At 44.5% G+C, this 23717-nt stretch overlaps 2 protein-coding genes across 3 annotated transcripts in view; one reads left to right on the top strand and one right to left on the bottom strand.

The window, feature by feature from the left end:
• RCBTB2 (RCC1 and BTB domain containing protein 2) overlaps positions 1-10588 on the top strand; it is a 30942-nt gene extending 20354 nt beyond the window's left edge. For both annotated transcript variants that reach the window (XM_026053286.1, XM_026053287.1), the window contains 4 exons: positions 960-1086; positions 3899-4035; positions 4578-4708; positions 7719-10588. In XM_026053286.1, the coding sequence (XP_025909071.1) occupies positions 960-1086; positions 3899-4035; positions 4578-4708; positions 7719-7859 (536 nt within the window). In that variant the 3' untranslated portion in view covers positions 7860-10588. The remainder of the gene's footprint in view (positions 1-959; positions 1087-3898; positions 4036-4577; positions 4709-7718) is intronic.
• Positions 10589-12891: 2303 nt separating this feature from the next.
• RB1 (RB transcriptional corepressor 1) overlaps positions 12892-23717 on the bottom strand; it is a 69616-nt gene continuing 58790 nt past the window's right edge. Inside the window, exons 17-26 of the mRNA XM_026053295.1 lie at positions 18889-19007; positions 18156-18301; positions 17466-17611; positions 16610-16714; positions 15707-15820; positions 15453-15619; positions 15227-15257; positions 14743-14885; positions 14398-14447; positions 12892-13505 (exon numbers count right to left, since the gene is read on the bottom strand). Of these exons, the coding sequence (XP_025909080.1) occupies positions 13432-13505; positions 14398-14447; positions 14743-14885; positions 15227-15257; positions 15453-15619; positions 15707-15820; positions 16610-16714; positions 17466-17611; positions 18156-18301; positions 18889-19007 (1095 nt within the window). The 3' untranslated portion in view covers positions 12892-13431. The remainder of the gene's footprint in view (positions 13506-14397; positions 14448-14742; positions 14886-15226; positions 15258-15452; positions 15620-15706; positions 15821-16609; positions 16715-17465; positions 17612-18155; positions 18302-18888; positions 19008-23717) is intronic.

The following is a 23717-nucleotide window of genomic DNA, read 5'->3' as shown; positions in this document are numbered from 1 at the left end:
TTTTCTCCAGCTTGTGATGGCAGTATTTCCATTCTAATAAGATAGTATCCTGCTGAACTGGGTAAGCTACAGAATTTCAGGGCCTAGCATTTATGTAATTTTCTGTAGAGAAAAGCTTATTCCTGATCCTAAAAAGCTGGATAAAACAATAATAGATATTCATAGGGTGAGGAGAAAAACCTGTTATCTGGGTAACAAATGAGGTTTGGAGATTTTTTTTTCCCCTTAATATTCAAGAAAATAGTTCTATGAGACTACCCCCTGTGCTGAGGAGTTGGAAGCAGTTCAGGAGATGCACGTTGTGTGGAGACAGTGGGAGCCTTGTCTTTCTGGTGCAGGTGCCACCTCCCCTGTGGCACATCCATGTATGTGCATCCATACAACAGGGAGGACACTCACACTCAGGGGGCTGTTAACATGGGAACTCTGGGGAGAGCACTTCCAAACAGGCTTGTTACTGGTGGGATTTGCCTTTGGGAGCATCATACTGAGCAGCTTTGCATGCCTTAATTAAATAATCRCTTTATTTTGACAGTAAGATAATGTTTCCTCATGGCAGTCTTTTATCAAATCATACTGTGTTTTTTATTGAGCTTTTAGGTGTTTTATAACAGACACTTCTTTTAAAATAATAATTTTGCCAATAAGTTAATATTATTTGTTTTCAGATGCATCATTTAACTTCTTAGTCTGCYCTTTTTTTTCTGGCCTCATATTGAGAAATTTCAGGAGTGAGACTTTTTTTATAGGGATATTTGGATTGGGAAGTAAACTGAACAAAGACTGAACAAAGCTGTGCTTTGCTTTTCCACAGGTTCATACTGAACACACTGTTTTGTTACTAACCTGACACGGAAATTGGGTTTATTAATAATGTTAATTGCTGATATAAGCCCAGGATAAGGTTGTAAGTGATTCCTGTACTTACTGGCCACTATAAATTCCCATTTTTATACTAGAGCCTGATGACCATCTGACAGTAGCCCAGTCGCTGAAGAAGGAATTTGACAACCCTGAAACTGCAGACCTCAAGTTTCTAGTGGACGGAAAATACATTCATGTTCACAAAGTTCTTCTCAAAATTAGGTAAGTCACAAAATCTACAGTTTAGTCTACTGAGTACTGAGTCTATTGAGTAGTAAATTGAGTACTTACTACTTACAAAYCTTGAGTTAGGCTTTTCCCCAAGTCACAGGACTCAATTATTTTCCTCATTTTCTCACTGCTCAGAATTGCCAAGCTTGCTGCTTACTCCCAACCTCTTCCCCACTTTTTTCCATCTAATGCCCATCCTCCCTCAAGCTGCCTCAATCATCCTAATTACTTGTGACCTTTTCCTGCTGAGGAAAAGGCTCACTTACTTATCTGGGCTGTGCTGCTTCCCAAGAGTTAATCAGCTTCTCCTCCTTTCTTTGCCTGGCTTCCTTTACAGATATCCTCAGTTTTATTGCTTTTGTGTTTATTCTTGCCCTTCTTTCTTGACTTCCACAGGGCCCTTCAGCTGTTTCAGCAGTTTCTGTAGATCCTCTTCTTTTTTCTTTTTTTTTCTGTCAGATCTATCCTTTTTGTTTTAAGCCTTCTTAGCAGTTAGTTTGAATGCAAGCTGACTTCTCTTTTGCTTTTTTTTACAGCTTTTTAAAAGTTAACACCACATCAGAGTGAGATCTGACATATGCAGACCTACTGAGTAATCACTTTGTTATAACGTACAAGAGACCAGTTTGTTCTTACTGGCACTCTTTCTGATAGGATATCCTAGAAACTTCATCAGATTGCTTCAGATCTCTACAGTCTTTATTATTACAAYAATCTTCTCTTTTCACTATTTTGGTTTTGTCAAAATGCTTAGCTGCTTATTYTAGAGAGATTCTGCTTATTTCTGTTTTTCTTGTCTTGCTTCTGCTCCTGAATCTCTTTAGTGGCTTCTGGTGTGCTACTACATTACATTAAAGTTACAAATTAGTTCTAGGATTTTTTTTTCCTCTTTTGCTCTCCTGTTACTGGTTCTGTTGCCTGAGTTTTCTTCCCTTTACTGTTTTCCTCTCTTGTTTGTTACTGCTTATACTGTCATTTTTTGCTTGGACTGCCTTATTTCCTGTCATCTGCCAAGAGCCCTTCATCAAATATCACTTCATTTCTTGGGTCTGCCCAAGGTGTGTCTGAGGTGATTTTTCTTGATAATTGGATGACATGTAACTTTGCCTTAATTCTTTCTTACTGCTTCACTTTTCCAAGATTATATGACATTCTGGGAAGAAAAGGTGTCCAATTCTATAAATTTGTGGCATTATCAAACACATTTTCAGGGATAATAGAGCATGTGACCTAGTCTGCAGAGTTAATGCCTTCTTTAAGCCTTAGTCTCATGATGCAAGTGGTTGAGAGGATAATATCTTTAACATGGTATTTTGCAGGATTCATCCCTYCCCAGAGCATTGTCATGAGTTCCACGCTGGTAATAAATAAATAAAGTTCATTTTTATTGTCCAAATATTTTTTGCCACTTGAAGACTTTTTTCTTTATTTTCTTTTACCATCTCGTGCTGTAGATATTGCTGAACTAGATAACACTGTGGGTGGGTATTAGCTGGTGATGGTGCTAAATGGCAGCCTCCAGCTGAGTGAGAGCCTGGACACAACACGTTGCCTGCAGTGAGAGATGCATGTGGGGACGTGGGCAGGATGCATCTGCTCTGCCTTTAGCCCTTGGAAGCTGAAGGATGATTTCCTTATGAAAGGGAGCAACGTGCACCAGCCTTTTTTTTTTTTTTTTTTTTTTTTTTAAAAACCTTTCATTTACTTTCATTTTTTTTTAACTTTACTAGAAAAATAAAATACCAAAAAAAACCTGTAAATAACAAAATGGAATGTAGAAAAGATAAAATAAGTGATAAAATAATGTGCATTAAAATAAAATAGATAAAATAGGTTAATGTGCATTTGTATCTAAGTTACTCTGTTTTTATGATGTAGACTTGTCCCAGAGACATTAAAAGGGTAACAACGAACTTATTATGAAATATTTTTAGTAAAAGAAAAGCAAATTCAGGTGTGGGACAGTCTTAGAGGAAGTAATGAAGCGTATGAAGGATTCAAATTAGATTGTGGCTCCTTTAGGAGGTCATTACATGAGGCAGCGATGTTCACTCTTGACAGCAAAACTTTCAAAAATATCCGATTTTTGAGGGASGAATAATGTAAATTACCGTGAGCTTGAAGTTGCAGAGTGCAACCATCCAAAGCCAAGTTTTTTTCTTGTTATTTATCTGTTATAAAAATTCCCCGGACTTGTAAAATAAGGATGATGAATGATATGGGTGGGGGGTCTCTTTTAATTATAGGTACTTTTGTACCTGAGAGTAAAGATTAATTTTAATGCTAAGATGTATGTAGTTTTTGCATGTCATTGTGTCTACATACAYGGACTGTGACACTGGAATAAATAATAATTATTATCTGAAATATTAGTGGTTGTTTCCTCCCTCACTAGATCATGTTGAAGAAAGAGGATGAAGTGTGAGAATCATATAATTGAATTGCAAACTTAATCTGTTAGGAGACATGTAACAAAATAGATTAGTTGATATATAACTCACATAAGAAATATTAAAAAACGCATGGACTATCCTTAAAGATCTTACAGGTAGAATAAGGAATCTGTTGTAAACTAGTAGCAATAGAAATAAAAGAAAATTCTGACAGGTGAAACTTGCATAGAAATTTAACATGTTTAAAACCTCAAAAATCTAACATGTTCAAAGTAAGAATTCATCTGGCTAGATTTTTTGGTTGTGTATTTTGTCTGTTATGACTGATTTTTTCCTACTTGTCATCTTGCTGCAACTCCCTTATCAAGTTAAACTCTTGACAGCGTGCAAGTCTTGTTCTTGTTTTTCAGGTGTGAACATTTTCGCTCCATACTGAATAGCGATGATGAAATTATAGAAATGAATGAATTTTCTTATCCTGTTTACCGAGCCTTCCTGGAATACCTGTACACAGACAACATTAGACTTTCCCCTGAAGATGCAATAGGTAATTGCCATGAACACATATAATGCCTATTGCTGAACCTATAGCTGTGTGTCATAGCAGGATGAGGAAATCAAGGGTTGATCGTGTTTAGTTTGGCTTTTATTAGCACTTAAGGCTGAGTTACTGCTATATTCCRGTTGTCAGGAAGAAGGATGCAGTAGCAGGAAAAAGGAGTGGTGGGGTATGAAATAAAACCCTGAATTAACATTCAGGAAGGACCTCAATTTATTTTACCTTAAAAAATCACTAATGGCACCCTGAGAGTTTGAGAAGCTGCAGCAATTGGGTTTAGGACACTAGCTGATACCTCGAATAAGATGTATTATAGTCAATAAGAAGCTGGRATACTTATATATTAGTAGAAGTGGCTCTTTCTGATAAAAAACCTTTTTAAGGACTCTTAAAAAAATAAGCACTTCATTAGTCAGAAAAGCAGATGAAGCTTTCAATGAAATCTGCCTAAAATAATAGAATTGATTAATATGAATAGAAATGTGTATGTTTTGTACAAGGATGGTTAAATATGTTTAATTTCTTTGCAGGGCTGCTAGATTTGGCCACACTGTACAGAGAGAACAGATTGAAAAAGCTTTGCCAGCAAACCATCAAGCAAGGTATYTGTGAGGAGAATGCCATTGCTCTTCTTTCAGCCGCTGTCAAATATGAGGCTCAGGTATGGAAAACAAGTGTTTTCTGAGAAACATTATTTAATAATCCCTGCAATTAACGTGTAATTGCTGTTAGCTGCCCTTGCTGCYTTCCCACACGTGGACTTTTAAGCTATAAAAAACGAAGCCATTCCTCATATCTTTGTGGCCTGCTGTCTTGCACCTGTGAGTCAGGCTTCTTAATGTCCTTCCTGCCTTGTCATCGAGCACCACATGGCCTGGAGATTCCTCCTCACCTTTCACTCCTCCRCCTTCGGATCTTGCACTGCATCTTGCTTCCTGGCAAAGTTTTCCACCTTCTCAAGTCATTTGTCTGTGTCCGGTACAGTCATCCCTGTACTGCCTTTTACTGTCAGAGGTGAATTTACTTGTAAAGTCTTTCCTTATTCACGTTTGTGCTCGTATCAGAAATGCATTTTCACCATATTGGTCACGGTGAGTCATGCTGACATGCAAAAAAWTATCTGTTGTTCCTCCCGTGTCCGTATCCTGCCATCTGGGCTGCCCTTGGCTCAAGAGCTCCTTGCCAAAGGGAATATCTGGGATCTCTGACCAGCCCTCAGGCCGTTACCAGCTGCTCTGCAAGGCCCTCATTTGCAAACAGGCAAAGAGCTTGAGAGATCATTTCCATTTCTCAGCCTCTCAGTGCTGTGCTGCTAGTGGAACTGTGTTGGCTGTGGGACGTAGGGCAAAGTTTTGAAGCAGGAGAGTCTGGGAACACAGTAAAATCACAGGCTGTTCCAGGCACAGGGAGCAGAGAGAAGGAAGGGCCAGGAATAGAAGAAGTGTTAGGAAATGCTGAAGTCATCCTGCAGGATCCTGAATGAGATGAGTTTTTGTAGGGATTGCAAAGAGGAGGCCAGAAGCGCAGTGAGTGTGATCAGGCAGAAGAGGGAAGATGAAGAAATGAAGAGATTGTCAGCTGGAGGGGGAGCCGTGAAGACAGAGCTGTAGCCAAAAACTCAAGAGGAGCAGCTAGAAATGAATGGTGAGAACAAGTGGGGAGCAAAAAACAGGAATTGCCCTTTCAGGGTGATGTAGGGGTAGAAGTCCAGCCTATTGGGGGAGATGGGACCAAGGAGCAGGATCACACAATCTGATTTTCTTAACATGAGACGTTTTCATTCAAATTTGGCCTTGGACTTCCTCCTTTTACAAACTTTTCAACGGAGGCATTTAGGTGTGTTGTGAAATTGTAAAACTAGCCCGAACAAAGTACTAGTGACTACAGTGACAGAAASACAATAGAAGGGGTTGGGTAGATGAACACTTCTTTTTGTTTTGTTTTTAACCTTTAACCTCATTCCTCCTCCTATGATTCAGTGCTTTCACCTGCATACCCAGCATTTGTCCAAAATGTCTGTGATATTGTAACACTTCATTGTAAGTCCATAGTGTGTTCATCTGCCCCCAGTGCAGTGCTGTCAAACACAGGCCCAGATTGCTGCCTTCCTATCCTCACCTCTTTTAATTTCTTATAATTTCTTTTCTATTTCTTTTTCAATTTTCATTCATTTTTTTTTCTTTTCCAACACTTTAAATGAAGGTGTGATTTACTGTGCTGTTTTAACACTTCATTTCCTTTTAAGGGATATTTTTATGCTTCTTGGCTTCTCTAAAAATTTAGTTATGTTTTGGCAAGGGCAATAGACTTGAAGCATTCAAATCTAAAGAAAAGACCTTGAAAGAAAATRTGCAGGTTTCTGCTAAACTTCTTTCCCCCGTTCAGCCCTGACTTCGTATTTGTGTAGGTCATGTAGAATAAAGCAGATATAGGTTAAGAAGCCTCCTCTTGCTGTAGCCTTTAAGGGCGAGGTTAAGCCTGCCTTGCTGCTGGCTCCAGCCCAGCTTGCTGCAGAAGACAGTTCAGTTTGAACAGAATCACAGACTGGCTGAGGTTGGAAGGGACCTCTMGAGATCATCCAGTCCAAKCCCCTGCTCCAGCAGGGACACCCAGAGCACGGGGCACAGGGCGGCATCCAGGCGGGTTTGGGAGATCTCCAGAGAAGGAGACTCCACAGCCTCCCTGGGCAGCCTGTGCCAGGGCTCTGGCACCCTCACAGGGAAGAAGTTCTTCCTCACATGGAGATGGAACTGCCTGGGTTTCAACTTGTACCCACTGCCCCTTGTCCACTGGCCACCACTGAGAAGAGCTTGGTCCCTTCCTCACTATATTCTCCCCTTGGGAACCTAAACATATTGATCAGATCTCCTTGCAGTCTCCAGAGAAAACAGRCCCAACTCACTCAGTCTCTCCTCATACGAGAGATGCTCCAGTCCCTTAATCACCTTTGTTGCTCTCCRCTGGACCCTCTCGAGAAGCTCCACATCYCTCTTACACTGAGGAGCCCAGAAGTGCCCCCAGTWCTCCAGGTTTGGCCTCCCCAGAGCTGAGCAGAGGGGCAGGGTCCCCTCCCTCGACCTTTTTTTGGCACCAACAAGTTGTGCAGGAACCAGCGGCCAAGGGGACTGACGGAGCGTGTGGAGGGAAGGGCCGGGCGCTGGAGGTGGCCAGGCTCTCTGTGTGAAATCCCTGTTGTGCTGCACGGCTGAGTGGCCGTAACCCGTTCTGTGCCGAATATCGGCGCATCCTTCCCCTTTAGCACCAGGACCCTCAGGACAGGACAGGACAGGGACATTTTTACTGTAACTCCCTCCACTTACTGGGGCATCTTGGTTCAGTCTGGAGCTAGAGTTACCTTACAGCAGTGCATCTGACCACAGAAGTCCTGCCCGGATGCCGCCCTGTGCTCCRTGCTCTGRGTGTCCCTGCTGGAGCAGCGGGATCGGACTAGATGATCTCTAGAGGTCCCTGCCACCCTCGACCACCCTGTGATTGTGTGTGATTTTATGACAGATGAGAGGGGTTTGCAAAGGGCAGTCTCGGGTCAGAGTGTCCGGAAAGGGCCTTGCTGAGGGCAGCTCGCCCGGCGCTGCCGCGCTGGGGCTGCAGCGAGCAGATGGGCGGAAGCAGCGAGCGCCGCCGGCTTCGCTAACGGCCCCCTTCCTCCCCAGGACTTGGAGGAGTTTTGCTTCAGGTTCTGCATAAACCACCTCACGGTTGTCACGCAGACGCCCGGCTTCGCAGAGATGGACCACGACCTCCTCAAGAACTTCATTAGCAAAGCGAGCCGCGTGGGCGCCTTCCGCAACTGAKGGCCCGCCGCCGCGGAGCGGGAGCGCCCGGACCCTCACGGGAATTCCGGGAACGCGGCTCCTTGGCGGGCCGTGTCYGCGGGCAGAACGGCCAAGTTGGAGAGGGAGAGGTCAGTGCCCATTGTCTTCGGAAACGGGGAAGGCCGCGAGGGAAGGGTTTTGTGAGGAGGGCTGCAGCACGGATCAGGTTGTCTTTGCTTTGGCCAACGGTCAGAATTTAACAACAAAAATCTAAACCCGTAACTAGCATTTTCCACTTGAAACCAAGGAAACTAAGTTCTCTTCGTCTTGCCTCCCGGATTGTTTTAGACCAGCTGCATCTGTATTTATGAGGCAGTGACCTGTTTGCTGCTAAAGCTTCCGTAGCCTCTGTCCATCTCCAAACTAAGTTAATGTAATACAGTAGCCTTCTCTGTGCCTAGTTTATCATCCAGCGAAGGCATAAACTTGTTTTTCTGCATAAATGATAAAGTAATATAAATTGTTTAGGAAGAGGAGTTTTCTAATGGATAGGAAGGTGTATCTTGCTAGGTGTTTATTTATTTGGAGTGTAAATGCTYCCTTAACCACCAAGRAGTTGATTGGATATTCCATTCATTGCTCAGGACAGGGTTAAAATTCTGCCTTTCAGTCACGCTAGGGCTGTTCCTTGACACCCTACGTGGCGCAGTAAATGTTCATAGTATTTGTCCAGACATAGATTATGTTGCTGTGTGTTTATGTACCCAGAAAACTGTCTCGTTGCTTGTTACCAAGAAAAGGAAATACGAACAAATACGAAGGAAAGGGAAATTCCACTTGAGGTCTGTGTGTTTGTTCCCCTATTACCGTCCCCAGGCGCAAGCAAACGGGGGAAGACAGTGACGGGGCTGTGTGACTAAATCAGGGGCTGAATTCACACATCTTGTGAGTTGGGTCTTCTAGCAGGGACAACTGCCCAGTAACTCCGAGAAGTTACCTCTAAAAGACCAGGTGAAGCAGCTTTAAACTCCCTCCTGCAGTATTTTGTGACTGGAAAAGGCAAAAATGTGGATGGCTGTGCTCAGGAAACTGATATATTTAGCGATGCGGCCCTCGGTCACGGTTGTGGTCYGCCACCGAATCCTTCGAGGACTTGGTGCAGTTGCTCCTCACAAAGCTGCTCGGAAGGACTTGATTCCCATAAATAATCTCACAGTTCTTAATTCCCATAAATATTCTCACACTCCTTTCTAAAGTGGAAGTAACTGTTCATTGCTGTATCCGAAGACCATTTCCCAGGCCCTCCTGTTCCTTTGCAAGGAAGAGGAGCATTAAGTCCTGGGAGAGGAAGAGGAGGAAGTGTCACCGTGTCCATCCCTGCTGCTTTTGAGGGGAAGCTCGGCGGTGGGGCACAGGCAGTTGATCTGAGCTTGGGAAAAGGGCCCAAAGTGAATTAGGATCRGGGTTGGAGCCAGAGCGGAGCGCGCCGCGCCTCTGCTCTCCTGGTTTGAGCCGGCCCGTGTAACCCCGGGCGGGAATCCCCCCTGCCTCGCTAATCCAGGCACCGCGGGGCAGAGTCCCGGCCCCTTCCACCCACGGAGGCTCCTGGCTCGGCGCGGTCCCCTCCCAGCGCGTTTATGGCCCCACAAGCCAGGACCTGTGGCCGGGCACAGCCCAGCCCCAAGGCGCAGCCGGCCGGGTCGCGCCCCACGGCAAGGAGTGATTTGGAGTGACAGCTCCTTGACGGAACATCCCGTGAAACGGTGATTCTCGCTGCTGTTAACTYGGCCTGTCGCCCTGCCAGCCTGCCTCCCGTTCCTAGCGGCCACGAGGCCCCTGCGGAAACGAGAGCCCTCAAAACGGTGCGTGTCCCCAGGGAGACCGTTTCGGCCTAGTAACACCAAGGCTGCCATTTCTTCCCAATTTATTTCCTTCCTGCTCATTACTKCCCACCTACTGTGCAATTTACAGCCCCGTTTGGGTACTATCAAAACCTCTAATTTTCCAAAAAAAAAAAATMATCTGGAGACCAAAGCTCTGTCATCAGTGCCACCTGCTCAGGCACAGATAGGGGTTATGTGACAGGGATGTGATAGTACTGCATTCATAGAGACATTAGGTCCGTTTTTTTAGCTGTTATTTGCACGCACTTTCCTTGGCATTTAAAGGTCAAACTTAAAAAAAAATACAATCATGGTCAAAGCGTAGGAGGTCCCATTTGGAGACGTGGGCATAAACACGCGCGAAACCCGGTGCTTCCAGGAAGCACGGGAGCTGTCAGAAGGAATTAGGGATGCGTTTTAGCAGTGCGAGCTGGTGTGCAACAAAGCGGTGGTTCTGGAGCTGGGATCYTAAATACCCGAGAGGTCCTTTTTTGAATAATTTTAGGACAATTAGAACACCAGAAAACGCAAACACTGTCAAGCATAAAATGGGTCTGCGGGATCCAGAGACAGAAGGATCTTCCATTTTAAACAAGGAGAAAAAAAAAAMCCCATAACTTACTAATTTAAAAAGAATGGGATTTGAAAGGGGAAAAAAAAAAGCACTTAAATGATCCTACTTAAGTGATCCATGTTAAGATCCAGCACCGCTTTGTCAGCTAGTGCCAACCCTTGGAGATTTTCATTGTGTAAACTGCTGTTCCATATRTAAGTTTTTATATGACCCAAGCCCTTTCAATGGGCTTTCCTTGTAAAACACAGCACTTAGTTGCTTCATAGAGGCAGGCGTCTTTAGCTGCCACCTGATGATGTCTCATGTTTACAGCCTGAACATAAAAAACACCCAGTTTCATATTTCTGTATGAACTAACCTGGTTTTAATAGACGATTAATAAAAATGTTGTACCATTTAAAAGTCTGAGTGGTTTTTTTTCTTTCTTGGCAGTGGAAGTGAAGCAGGTTTGACATTGAGTCGCTCAGGTTTATAAATGGGTTTGATTATATGATCTGGTACCATGGGAAAATAAGAAATAAACAGAAGTAGCTGTGCAGGGAGGTATTTTAAAGATTTTTTTTTTTTATTAAATAACCAAATAATCCATTTTGAAGCACAAGGAAAAGCACCTGCAGAAAAACAGAGCTGCAGCACTCGTGTGGGGAATGTGTCCGGAGGGGAGGACCGCGCTGCGCGAGCGCCCGCGTCCCCTCCCTGACGGCACGAGGGCTTTACCAGCGCTGCCAGCCCCGGCGCCGGGCAGCAGAGCGCCCCTCACAGCTTCTGTCCCGTCCTTTGACTCGGAATTGGGATTTTCTTCTCGAATCCGTGGTCATCCGGAGCAATCCATGTCTTGCTGCAAGAGGAGTACTCTCAAGCAGAGGAACATTTGGAAGTCTGGTAAAACAGCCGTTCCAGCAAGCAGTTCCCTGCAGGTCTGTGTGCTTCCACGAGCSCTTTCCGGGGCAGGGTGAGCCTGCCCTGGGCAGCGCGTGGGCAAGGCCGAGGCCGCAGCAGCGCCGGGGGCAGCGGCCTCCACGGGGCTGAGGCCGGGGCGCGCGAGGCCGAGGGCTGCTGTTCCCAGGGCACAGGACCCAGGCGGGCAGTGCTGGGCAGGGCGCTCAGCACCGGGAGAATCCTCAGGGATTTCCACGAGGGCTCCCACAGCGACCCGGCTGCGGACACGGGCCTGGCGCTGCAGAAACCACYGCTGGGGGTAACCAGAAGAGCCCGACTAGAACGCGGTGAGCTAAAGCCAGCCTGTTCCCAGAGTGACCCCCGGGAGCTCCGGTGGGTAACGGGAAGCCCAAGTGCGCCTGGATTTGGACCCTGGCACCAGCAGAGAATGGCTGGGGATGCAGTAACCCCTGCTGGCACCAGCTGCAGCATCGTGGTGGAAACGCAACAGGGAAGAACGTCATCCCCTAGGGAATCATCTCGTCCAATAAYGTCAGGTTAGGAAAATAACTACAGATCTTTTAAAAGCTATTTTATTTACCTGGAAGTGAGTCAAACTGATTAGTTGTACAAAATATTATCATACATTTGATGTAAAGCTGTCAGTCTCTTTGAACAAAAAAATACACTGCGCCAGTAACATGTCTGTTTAGGTACCAGCCTCTGCACTGTTCCCCCTGCAGGGCTGCAGCCAAAGGAGGCGGTAAACGGTGGAAAAACTTCAGTGGCCACAACAGAACTTGGGGGCACGGGGCCCCAACGTTCACCATGCATCTGACTGCAAAACTCTGCAAAAGGGAGAAAATAAAGTACTGCAATAACTGGGCATTTTTTTCAAGAAGAAAGTTGAAGCCGTATTGAGACCAAAAACTAAACAGTTTTACTTCAAGATCCACTGACAAGTCAATGTGCTGTTTGTGGAATTTTCAGTAGTTTGAGGATTAGACTCTGATCAACTCCAGAACGGATCTTTAAGATGTGTAGGCACTCCAGGGTCAGCTAAGCGCTTTCTCAACAAGCTACTCCCAGAAGATGTTTCTGAAAGACATTTCTGGAAGGAGCAGCATGCTTCCCTCCTGTAACTGCTTCAATTTAAGCAGCTGAACCTGCATTTCATTAAAATGAACAACTTTAAAAGAGGACCTCATTTATTTACTTACATTTTAGTCCACTGGAAATAAAAGGCGCTTCCTGAACAGGCTCTTTTGCAATCTCTTCACCCTTGCAGGACAAAATCCGGCATCGGTATCAGTAACTTACAACTGCATAGATGACAAAAAAAGGTCATCTGCTGGCTTGGTTTTGGCTGTGACAGCTCCGAGAAGCCTGTTCAGCAGTTCCTTGTGGTGAAACAAGGCAGGTGTTTTCCCAAAGCGGCTCCCCAGGATGGAGGAGACCAATGGGAGTCACGTTGCTCTTCCAGAGCCCAGGACACTCTCACCTGGTGCCAACTTCAGCTCCTCCTGCTCCAGGAACCCGGCCTTGCACCTCCTTATCCAGCCACCCTTGGCTGGGGTCACATTAAAACTGAGGTCCACCTCAAGAACATTCCGAAAAGAAATACAGAGATAAAACCCAAACCCTGGCCCCCCAAATAGGTGTGGGCCCCACAAATGGGTTTTATCTCTGTATTTTTTTCAGTATTTCAAAGGGCACTTGGAGTGTTTTGCATATGGGAAGCAGCCTGGTCCTAACCCTGCCACTTGGACAACTGCTGTGCAGTYTAGCTGATGAGAACCCACCTGACGTGGTTCACATGGAGTCCGAAAGCTTTGGAGTATCCGGCCCCCGATTCCCAACATTTGCAAACAACGCATCAAGTTCCGATATTAAAATGAAATCGTAACACAAAATTAGTGCATTTCAAATCATTCTAGCTAATGTTTTGTCTTTAGACAAAAGAATTCAATCCCAGTAGAYTCGATCAGCTGATACCAGCAATGCTGCGATAGGAAACTAGGGCATTTTCCAGGACTGTTTTAAACCTCCCCCCCAAATATATAAATTAACAAACTCCGTGGCTTGCATTGTACACATGTTACATCATAAGGCAAAGTATCAGGAGAAACGTTAAAAATCTAAAAAATCCACATGTTTCCAACCAGCAGTTGGGAATAAAAAAGCAACTAAAAAAAAAGCAACTCAATTAATGGAGGCTGGCAAACACGGACAAGCTGAGAGGAGCCGGCARCAGCGCCCCGTCCTGAGAGGAATCTCACTTCTCTTCGCTGGCTGAGGTATCGTTTCCATCACTCAGTTTCTGCTTTTGCATTCGTGTTCGAGTAGATGCTGCACACACAGAAAAATCAGTGAAATTAGATAATTCAAAGTTATTTGGGATAATTTACTGTAAATAGGGGTAAGGACACAAGGAATGGATGTGTGTTGTTCTCCTAAATAACTGTTATCCTACGTTTTATTATGAAAGCTAATTCTGAGTAAACCCTAGTGATTTTTGTTCCATTTTACACGCTCATGGCAGCTGATTCTACCTATATATACCTGTATTCTCGCTCCTGAACTGCCCCCGATCTCTGCGCGCTCTCGTGCCCTGAGGAGCAGCCGCCTCCAGCATCCCCAGGAGCTCATCCCGGAGCTCGTGCAGGAGAGACCGGCTCGCTCCGTCTCTCGCTGCCGTAACCACACGGGAACCGGCCCTTCTCCCACACCCTCCTCCTCAGCCCCTGCCACCAAGTTGCTCGTAGCAAACAGAGGCGTTTGGCTCCACAGCCCCTGGCACTCTGCTTTTCAAGCCAGAGCCAGGCACCAAGTTTCACACATTTCCCCTTCTTCCTGACTCTAAAGGTGCTCCGGACACCTAACTGCTGCTGCAGGGGCCACTGGCCTCTATCTGCACCCTCTCAGCTAGGGGGTTCTCACTGCAATAAATGAGAAGGGGGAAAGCCCTGGCCGGCATTTAATTCCACTTCAAGATTTCTAGCACCAAGGACGACCAGCAGGCCCTTCCCCTCGTGCAAAGCAGCAGCCTCCACTATGCTGCTGTGTCACTTACTAACCCCCCAAAAGGGGAGGATTTCCCTTTTATCCTGCATTTCCAGGACTCAAACAAGCCCAGAAGAGCAGGTTACTGAAAGGACACTGATGCTGGGCGATGGTTTTATGAGAGCTGCCACAAGCTCTGTCCAAGGTATGTTCAGTCACCGAAGCCAACCGTACTCACTCATTTCCGCGAGCTTTTGCTGGAACTTGGACTCTTGGGGTAGGTGTTTGCTGCAGACAGAAAGCGCTCAGTTAATGGAGAGTAGAACAATGTTTTAAGTTTGTTTTTCTTCTTCCCCTTAATAAATTTGACTATAAAATAGGGTTGCTTTATTCCAGTGTTATTGCCTTCCCTTACAAATATGCAAACTCTTTCATCCAACAGGAAGATACCAGACCCTCTACACTCCAGACATGCTGGATTCCTCTCGCTTTACCTTTCCCCTTTCTTCTCACATTTCCTGAGAAACCAACGATGAACACACACGTGTTTTGTGATGTTTCCCCATTCACACGGCAGCTTTACCTTCCATCCGCTTCGTCCTGCCCCTCTATATCGAAGCGCAGCCTCTTGAGCGGCTTGGGGGCGACGCTGGCGTCGGCGCCGCGCTTCAGGGGCCCCTCGCTGCTGCACACCATCTGGTTGATCTTCTGGAACTTCTCCGAAGTCTGGAATTGCAAGGGAACAGGCTTTGGAAACGCCAGGCGAGCCTGAAGGTGCTCCAGCTTTCTACAGCATCTCTTTAAAAAGTCTACAATGGTGCCAGACTGAGAACTCTGCCTGCTCTCTAAGCAGCTAAGAGAAGGTAAAACTTCTAAAAATGCAGTCTGAGTATCTCAAAGGAATTAGTGCAGAGCACCCCAAGACACTCTGTGCTCACAAATTCCAAAAATATTACATTAAATAAGTGACTCTCACTGGCCAGCTTTGCAGCTCTCCGAAAGCCACTCTCATTCCTCTGTAAGGTTACACGTATGTATGACTAGAGATRAAAAATCTTAAAACTCACCCCAAACGATTCACCAATTGACACCAAAATTCTGCCAAAGGAAGAGAAATGTTTAAGAATAAGTCATATTTAACAACACAAGACACTAAATACAGGACACAAGGTTTTMATCTGAAAAAACAAATAACTGTGGACTATTAACAAATGACACTGAAGTTTTTAAAACTGCTTCCATGAAATCCCTCCTGACAGTTTCCATCTACTCCAAGGAAYGTTTGCCACCAACCTGGACCTCGGAGTCATCTTTGTGGGGGACTGAAACCCATCAGAGAATTTGTAGGGGCTCTTCAAGGGCGAGATGTAGATGTTGTTTCCAGCAGGGACACGCCGAGGAGAGTTGGAAAACTGGTAAGGGCTGCGAGGAATGTGCGGGATGGGTGACAGAGTGGGAGGCTRTAAGATAATAAAACACGATGAGATTTTATTGTATACATTATCCCTCTTCTGTAAGTACCACGGGGCGCAGCTAACGGAGCTCACCCTGTTGGAGGCGTACTGCAAAATGTTCGTTTTCAGTTTCTGCATGAACACTAAGTTGTAGAAGACGATGATGGAGTCGTACTGCTCTTCCCTGATAAGGACACGCTTGAACGTCTCCAGAGGGTGAGAAAATCATCCGTTGTGGGGAAAAAGAAGAAGAAGAAAATACATTTAACAAGCTGTGAAGCCGCTCATGTGCATTAGATACCAAATACCATGGTGTATGTGTTGCCTGCCAGTTACTGTGACTGTTCCTTAGAATTTCCCTATATTATTTTTTGAACAAACACCTGTAGAAACCTTCATTATCACCGTGCTATCTTCCAAATTTAAGTCTGACCTGTTCTCACACAAAAAGCTGACATGAAAAGGGCTGSCTGCCTTATGAAGCTCATTGTCTTCCTTCCTGGCCTTCTGTGGATAACGGAGGTCAGGGGCTTAGCCAGGACACACACATGGACAAGCAGATTCGGCCACCAGAAGGGCTGCTACACTTAAATGCTCTTTTGTTTTTTGTGCAAAAAAAACAGAGTTTGGTAGCCTTATAAACAGAGAGGCATCTTTATTTTAGTAAGTCTCCATATATATATGATATATACCCTTATTTCTGTTTCAGGCATCTATAGAAAGCAACCTGAGCTATCTGCTCATCTCCCCTGCAGTCTCAATGGGAGCTGGGTATCTGTTAGAGGGAGCCAGGTTGCTCTGGAAAATCCTATCAGCACCTCATGTGAAACTGCTTAGAAATCTGGCCCATAGTCTCAAAACAGAACTGCAAAATATTATTTAGTACATCTGGAGAAAAAGAGGGAGAAAAAGAGTTTCATCTTCTACATGAAGATGAAAACAAGCATATTATAACTTTATTTTTAATGGCAGGATAGTACTAAAGAGTTTCCATACCTCTTGATTTGTGTTGGGAAGCTCCTTGTAGGCTGAAACTATTATTTTAAACCTAAGATCAACATTCTTGACTTTGCATATGGCATACATAGAACACATCATGATCTAGGAAAGCAACAAGAGAACGACCATTAGAGATGCTGCAAAGAAATCTGGGCTCTTCATTTCAAGGTAGGGAATGTTGTTCTCTCTCATGTCCTTCTGTGTTTACCTGTTTTATTTCTGATACAGAACACAATTTCACCCTCGCTGCGAGCAAAGGGAGCTTTGCTGCTACCTTAAACACAAACTGCACTCGTGGTCGTTGGGAAGCAAAAGCTCAATTTACGATTGATTATATGACTATCGTTRTAATTTATAGCTGTGTTCTGCCAACAGAGGTGCAGCTCCACATCCCACGCACACACAAAATCAAAAGATCCAGAGAATGAAGTCAGTCACCTGCTGCCTTCATTTCTGAAAGGCCGTCAACTCACTGCAGCTGATGGTATCTTCCCAAATTCACACTTAAAAGCCCATTTCATACACTTCAATTTTATGGTAGAATAGCAACACATTTTGCCTTCCAAAAAATCAATTATTTTCTCACACAAACAGAAACTTTTGTTGTGCTTTATTTTGAAAATATTATAGATTGTATTTCAGAGTAAGTAGCTGCCACTACTTCAAAATAGAAAAGAAAGAGGGATCAAATACAGACTTCACTCTCCTTTTCCTCTACATTAACCTMTGAGGAGAAACAGAAATGCAGATTCTAATTTGATTTGGAGGAAGAATTTTCAAGAAACGTTCTGTTCAATTTTGTTCCAAAGAAAGATTTTTAAAGCTATTTTATTGCTTTTTTTTTTCATGCTACCTGGTCTAAGTGCCTGTCTCTCATGAGCTCGTACTCATTTTGCAGTGTATGCTGGAACAGGGTCCAGATCAGCGGTTCCAGGTCGGGATGTTCAGAGAGCAGCCGATAAAACAGCGTGTGTAACCGGAGATAAGCCAGTCGATAGACTTGGGAGAAAGAGAAGAGAAATGAACTGCAACAATCTTCATACGAACAATCTTCATGTAACAAGCAGGGAAGCCCACATGGAAAGATGCTACCCATGTGGATGTCATGTTCCATTCAAAAAGCGCCTCCATAGGCATTTGGAAGATGGATCTAGAAGGGTCACTAAGCAGACAAATCACAAAAGGCCAGAGCTGAAAGAAGTCAATGCTGGGAATTGGRGGGAAGCAGTTTCTAAACCTCCCTGGCATCTATTCCTGGCTGCTCCTGTAAGCAGGATCCTGGACCAGACCAACACCTCTGAACCAAGGTGGCCTTTCTTACAAAATGCAGCTAAGTTCTTGCTTTGAATTCATGGCGTGCAGGGTACCTGCATGAACCTGCTGGTATCATTTTATTATCATTTCCTTCAATGGCAGGTTTGCAAAGCTTGTTTATGGCAGATTTCTATTTTCGTCATTGGGAAGCTTTCGAGTTCTAAAAGCACAAAAGGATAAATAACAAGAAACTCCACAATTTCAGCGCCTACATTCAGAGGCTACTAACCTTTCTTGTAGAACAGCGAGAGCGAGGTAGATTTCTGTGGCTTCTGTGTTTGGGAAGTGCCAGTGCCCTGAGCATCCGGAGGGGGAGTAGCGTTGGGAGCAGAGGCAGATGCTTTTTTCTTTGGAGATCTCACAGGAGAAAGATACCTGGAGATGCAACACGTGTTAAGCTCTGTGGCATCACACGATGAATAAATGACTTTGTATTTAAAGTTTGCACAAACTCTTCCCTCTCCCCCCCATCTAGAAGAAATGAATTGGCACTGTAACTAGATATTCCCATACCATATACATTTAGAGGTATTAAATAAATGCTTCTCTGTATTCCTTGCTGTTAGAGCTTGTAACAGCAAAGAAATGCACAGGACAAAATGCCAGCAGAAAGGAGGACCAATCCTCCAATGCACCACCAATCTCTCACACCCCCCTCCTGCACTCACTCACCTGCGGGTTCAAGCTAAAAACGTTTCACAGGTTTTTCTAAATAAGAGGACTTATTCGCCAGCAAGTAAGGCAACAGTTTACAATTACCAATTCAGTGGCGCTGGATGAAGCATTTCCCCATTTATTCAGTAAGATTTACACGTATTTAGCTGTGTAAATGCAGCGAATCCAACGCACGGGTCACCGTAACTCGCCCCGTGTCTAAGCAGTGCAAACCCAGAAGCCAGTGGCTTTAAGCATTAGGGAAGATGCCAAGGGCCCCCGGGAGGTCCCCAGCGCCGGCTGCTCACAGGTCGGCCGCGGTGTGGTTGTGCTGCAGAGGCACGTGGAGCGTGGAGGCCGCCTCGGGCTGCTCGCCCTGCCCTTCTCGTTCCTTCCACTGCTTGAGGAGATCGAACAGAGGGGAATCCTGCGGAAGTCACAGCAGCAGCACGTTGTAACCAGGAGAGAATCACAGAATAGTCAAGGCAACCACTTCAGATTGTAAGGATCAGGCKGGTACTAGGACACATTAAAATCAGCAAAAAACAATCCACGCAGCTTGATTTTATGGCAGTAAGTCTGAACCTATTAAAACCCGGGAGGCATTGAGTGATGAAGGGAGGTTGTAAGTGAAATACTTATATAAAAATATAACTACTACAGCTGACATTAATGACAAACAGCAGCTTCACAGCAACAAAACCTGGAGGCTTTTGCCATTTATTTGGCACCTAAGGAGCAGAATTACACTGAGGCGGYGGGACTGCACGGGAAAACATTTGTGCACCAAACCTTGGAAGTGAGAGGGTCTCCGGTTTTACAGCTGCTTTAAGGAGGGCTTCTCATGCCTGACTCCAAGGCTGCCTTCCCACAATGCAGCATCCGGACTCAGGAGCTGGGAGTTTCCCAGTGGGAAGGCAGCTGCCCCCGGGGAGCAGCCAGGGCTGGGAAGGGGCTGGGCCCAGGCGGCCGCCCAGGCTTTCCCAGACCGTGCCCGGAGYGGTGGCAGCAAAACCAGCCCGCTCGGCACTTCAGGTGCAGTGAAGGGATTGACTAATTGCCCCAAAGGGATCATCTAATTGCCCCAAACCTGTTAGCTCCTGGTGATAGAGGACGGCACAATTCTGCAGCGACAGTGGCGGGTAACAACACAGCAAGGCAACTGCACGACCAAGGCAGTAAGGGAAGGTCTAGCATACTAGAAACTAGTATTAAGACTTGCTTCTTTAAACATTTCTTGAAAAATGAAAGTAGTACTATAAATTCCCRCATCTTTGCTATGTACCAGAAGATAGCTGGACTTTTCCTAAGAGTCTCAGCTGCTGGGCTCATTTGTTTTTCAGTCATTGCCATTTTTCTTCTAAAATATCCAGCTTTCATGAACGTGAATAGCTTCAAACTTCAGCAGTTAAGAGCAACCAGATGAAAATAGCTTGAGATTTACAATTTCTCATATTGTGCAATTTTTAACTGACACTTCTGGCCATGCTGGAGCCCTTTCCTCCCTGAAAGAGAAGCAGCAGCTGCTGACTCACAGCCGCGGGGCTGTTTCTCCATCGCTTCCCAACCCGAGCAGCTCCCAGGCCTGTTTGCATCATCGTGCCCTGGGCTCAGGCCTGAACACAGAATCACAGAATGTTCAAGGTTGGAAGGGACCTCTAGAGACCATCCAGTCCAACCCCTGCTCCAGCAGGGACACCCAGAGCACGGGGCACAGGGCGGCATCCAGGCGGGTTTGGAAGATCTCCAGAGAAGGAGACTCCACAACTTCCCTGGGTGGCCTGTTCCAGGGCCATAACAGAAAAATATTCTTACGGTTATTTCCACCTATGAAAAACAGTTTTGCTTGGGAGCCTAAGAGCTCATGCAGGCTCATTTCATTCTCTTTACTAAAATAGGCATTTCCGTGACCCCCAATGGCTCTGAGAGCAAGTTTGCAGCTCCTGCAGATAAGGATCAGAGGGTTACAGTAACACCATCGCACCGAGCTGTGCTCACTTCCTAGCAGCTTCCTTTCAAGTTCATTTCAACAGTCCCAATTCTCAGAACAACAACCAAGAGCGGCAGTTCCAGGAATGGCTTTTCCCAGTGCAAGTGCGGACAAGACGTTCTCCTCCGCTCTCCCACCTTCTGGCTGGCAAAATACTCCAGTTCTGATTACAGAGCGGCATTAAACACACGGATGAAGACAAATTAACCAAATGACATGCTGATGGAAACGTGCAACTTTGCCTGCTGCTGCTTTAGCCAGAAAAACAACCGAGTTTCATCCCGTTTTCGTGGCAGCCCGTGCTGGAAGCAGCTGCTGCAGTGCACAAGTCTGCACGATGCAAAACRGGTCACGTTAAAATCACCAACCCCTCGAACAGCCAGAGTTATGACCGGTAACGTGCACCTTTCCAACTCCCTAAAATATTTTTATCAGGAGTTTCCTTTGGGTCCTGGTAACGTGGCACCTCTTGCAGATTTTTGGTTAAGGCTTTTTAACCAGTAACTCTGGAGTCTCTTATTCTTTCTCATTTACTCATCAACAGGGCAAATTTAGGCACAACACATCACCAGTAATTCTTATAATCCAGCTAAAGCAGCAAATAGTCTGGAAAACTTTGTATGCATTGGAAAACTTTGTAGGCATTGGCTGAAAAAAGCAGGACAGCATCTTCCACCAACAGCACTAATGAATCAGTAAATAAGGACCTGAACAGAAAGTGGTACCACATAAATAAGCTGAGGAAAACCTGGATCTCCAGGATAAGCTGCAAGTAGAGGGTCTAATTCTCTAGCAAATGGGCAAGCTTCTGCTCCTGGCATTAGCTTAGGGAAGTGAGGTATTCCCAAACTATTAACTGCTGCCTGCTGTAAAAGCAGAAATTACTATAARTATTTTGCAAGATGCCTCATAGAGTCTAAATCCAGAAAGGTAGTAGAAATTAATGGGACCTCCAAAAATGCTTCACATAAAAATAAGCACTTTGTGCAATAGTGTTTACAGTGACCRCTTTTAGAAGCATTTCAATCCAAAAATGATCATTCATGAAAAATGAAAAGACTGACAAAAGTCAAAACAAAACTATCAGTGCAGCAACATTTTAGCATAAATCCACCCCTTAAAAAAGTGTTTTGATCGTAATTTGATCCAGTTCTTCCGTGACTAACGGCAGGGAATAAGCCAAGCTCAGTGATCTCAGTCTGTGCCTAGCAGTTGCTCAAGGCAGGTACAACCTGGCAGCCCTCACACTGAGATCAGCTCGCAAAGCAGAACCCATGCAGAGCTGCTGAGCACTTTGTTGACAGAGCCTAAAAACACGCCTGCAATTAACCATTTTTGCTTTACAAGCAGCTATTTTGCTATCAGGTAAAATATATGCAAGAGAGCGAGGGAGTAATGCAGGGAAAATTAGATTAACAAAAGACAATTTTGGGAAAAAAAGGCCTGGGTGGTGATAACACTACATAGTCTGCATTAAAGATATATACTTCGCAGTTTGAAGATAAGAAATTGAATTTTGATAGTATGCAGAACTGTATAACTTATTGTCGTAAAAAAAAAAAAAAAAAAAACATCCCAGGCTTTCTAATAACTTAGATCTGAACAGATCTGAAACAAAAAAGAAACTGAAGACATGCCCAGAATATCTTTTTTTACATTACATCCATTTCACAGTTACATTTTATTTTTTCTAACAGATTTAGCATTTAACATATGCTAAATATTTTTCCTTCTGCACTCTTCCAAAGTTTTATATCTAATTGAGGCAGATATTACGATGCTGCTCTCCCTAACCCTGCGCTTTTTCCTGGTTATCACTTCACTTCCTTACCTTGTCTAGAGGGTAATTTCACCACCACCAAATTGACTTTGTCAAATACAGGCTATAAATTTGTAGAGCCACCTTAAAAGATCTTTAGTAGTATTATGAATGCATTAACTTTTCATAGATTTGAGACTGAGAAAATTAAAACTAGTCGTCATGAACAAATGCACATCCATAAGAAATGGGGTTGGAAAGCGTTTTACGCACAATCAGAGAGATTATCCATGGAGCTGTACAGCCTGGGACCAACCAGACATCTGAATTTCAGTAACACCTGCATGCAGTTTAAGCCAACATCTCTGAAATTAAGCTTCTATTATTCCTCAGAAAAGAAGGTAAGACATATTTGGTGCTTTCCTTCATGGCCACACACAGGCACATAAAAACTCTTTGGAGGTCAGTCAATGTAGGGTCTGGAAAAACAGGTTTGCTCACAGCAGAACAACTTCCCTCTCAGTTATTTAGAGGTAAATGATGCAGAAAATTACTAATTTATTGTGTTTTAAAAGGCTTTGTTTCCCATTTAAYCAGAGGGTCAAGCAGAAAGGCTTTCCTAAGTAAATAAGACTGCCTAACATACAAAGTGTGCTTACTTGGTAGCCTGCAGGACATTTAGATACTACTCTGTATAAAATAAACTACTGAAYTTCTCTCAGTAGTTAAGAGAAGAGTAGAAAGGGTGGTTGGAAATAAGGGCACGTTGACAGTCTGCAGCACCTGAGTTATGAGTAGCAGTAGCAGAGAGTGCCCTGCTACGCTCAAAGCTTCTCACATTTATAGCTTTCCCCAGGCTTATCAAAATTGGACTGGGTTTATTCTTTTTCTTAGCAGTCTGAGGTATTTATATGTGAGTTTCCACAGCACAGGGTAAAGGTAAGTGAAAAAAAACCTAATGTTAGTCAGAAATGCTGGAGTACTACAACATTTAGAAACCAAAGCAAGTGGAGCCAAAGCCCTGGCACTGCCCACGGAAGCACAGAGGAAGGGCAGAAGTCTCACCATGTCTCCTTGGTTAATATCATTTGGATCTGGGAAAGCAATTTTAATCTTGTGTTTGAAAAAACAATAATTAAGATGAAYGTTCACCTTGCGTCTTCATACAGCCAATGAGAAAGTCACCTGCCTCCTATTTTAAATGGCCAAATAAAGAATTAGCACATGCCTAAATGTGTATCACACATTTCTGAACATATTTAATGCTATTTTTTTTGTCTAGATGATTTTAGGTTCAGCAATCAGAGGCATTTATAAAAATGGAGAAATTTGCAGTTCTCACCTTCCTCTGTGCAACAGCTGCTTGTCACCTACTTACGTGTGGGCTC

The sequence above is a fragment of the Nothoprocta perdicaria genome, unplaced genomic scaffold (assembly GCF_003342845.1).
Source record: "Nothoprocta perdicaria isolate Ctin4 unplaced genomic scaffold, notPer1 scaffold_98, whole genome shotgun sequence".
Classification (NCBI taxonomy): Eukaryota; Metazoa; Chordata; class Aves; order Tinamiformes; family Tinamidae; genus Nothoprocta; species Nothoprocta perdicaria.
The sequence above is the reverse complement of the archived record's forward strand: the minus strand, read 5'-3'. Positions and strand labels throughout refer to the sequence as shown.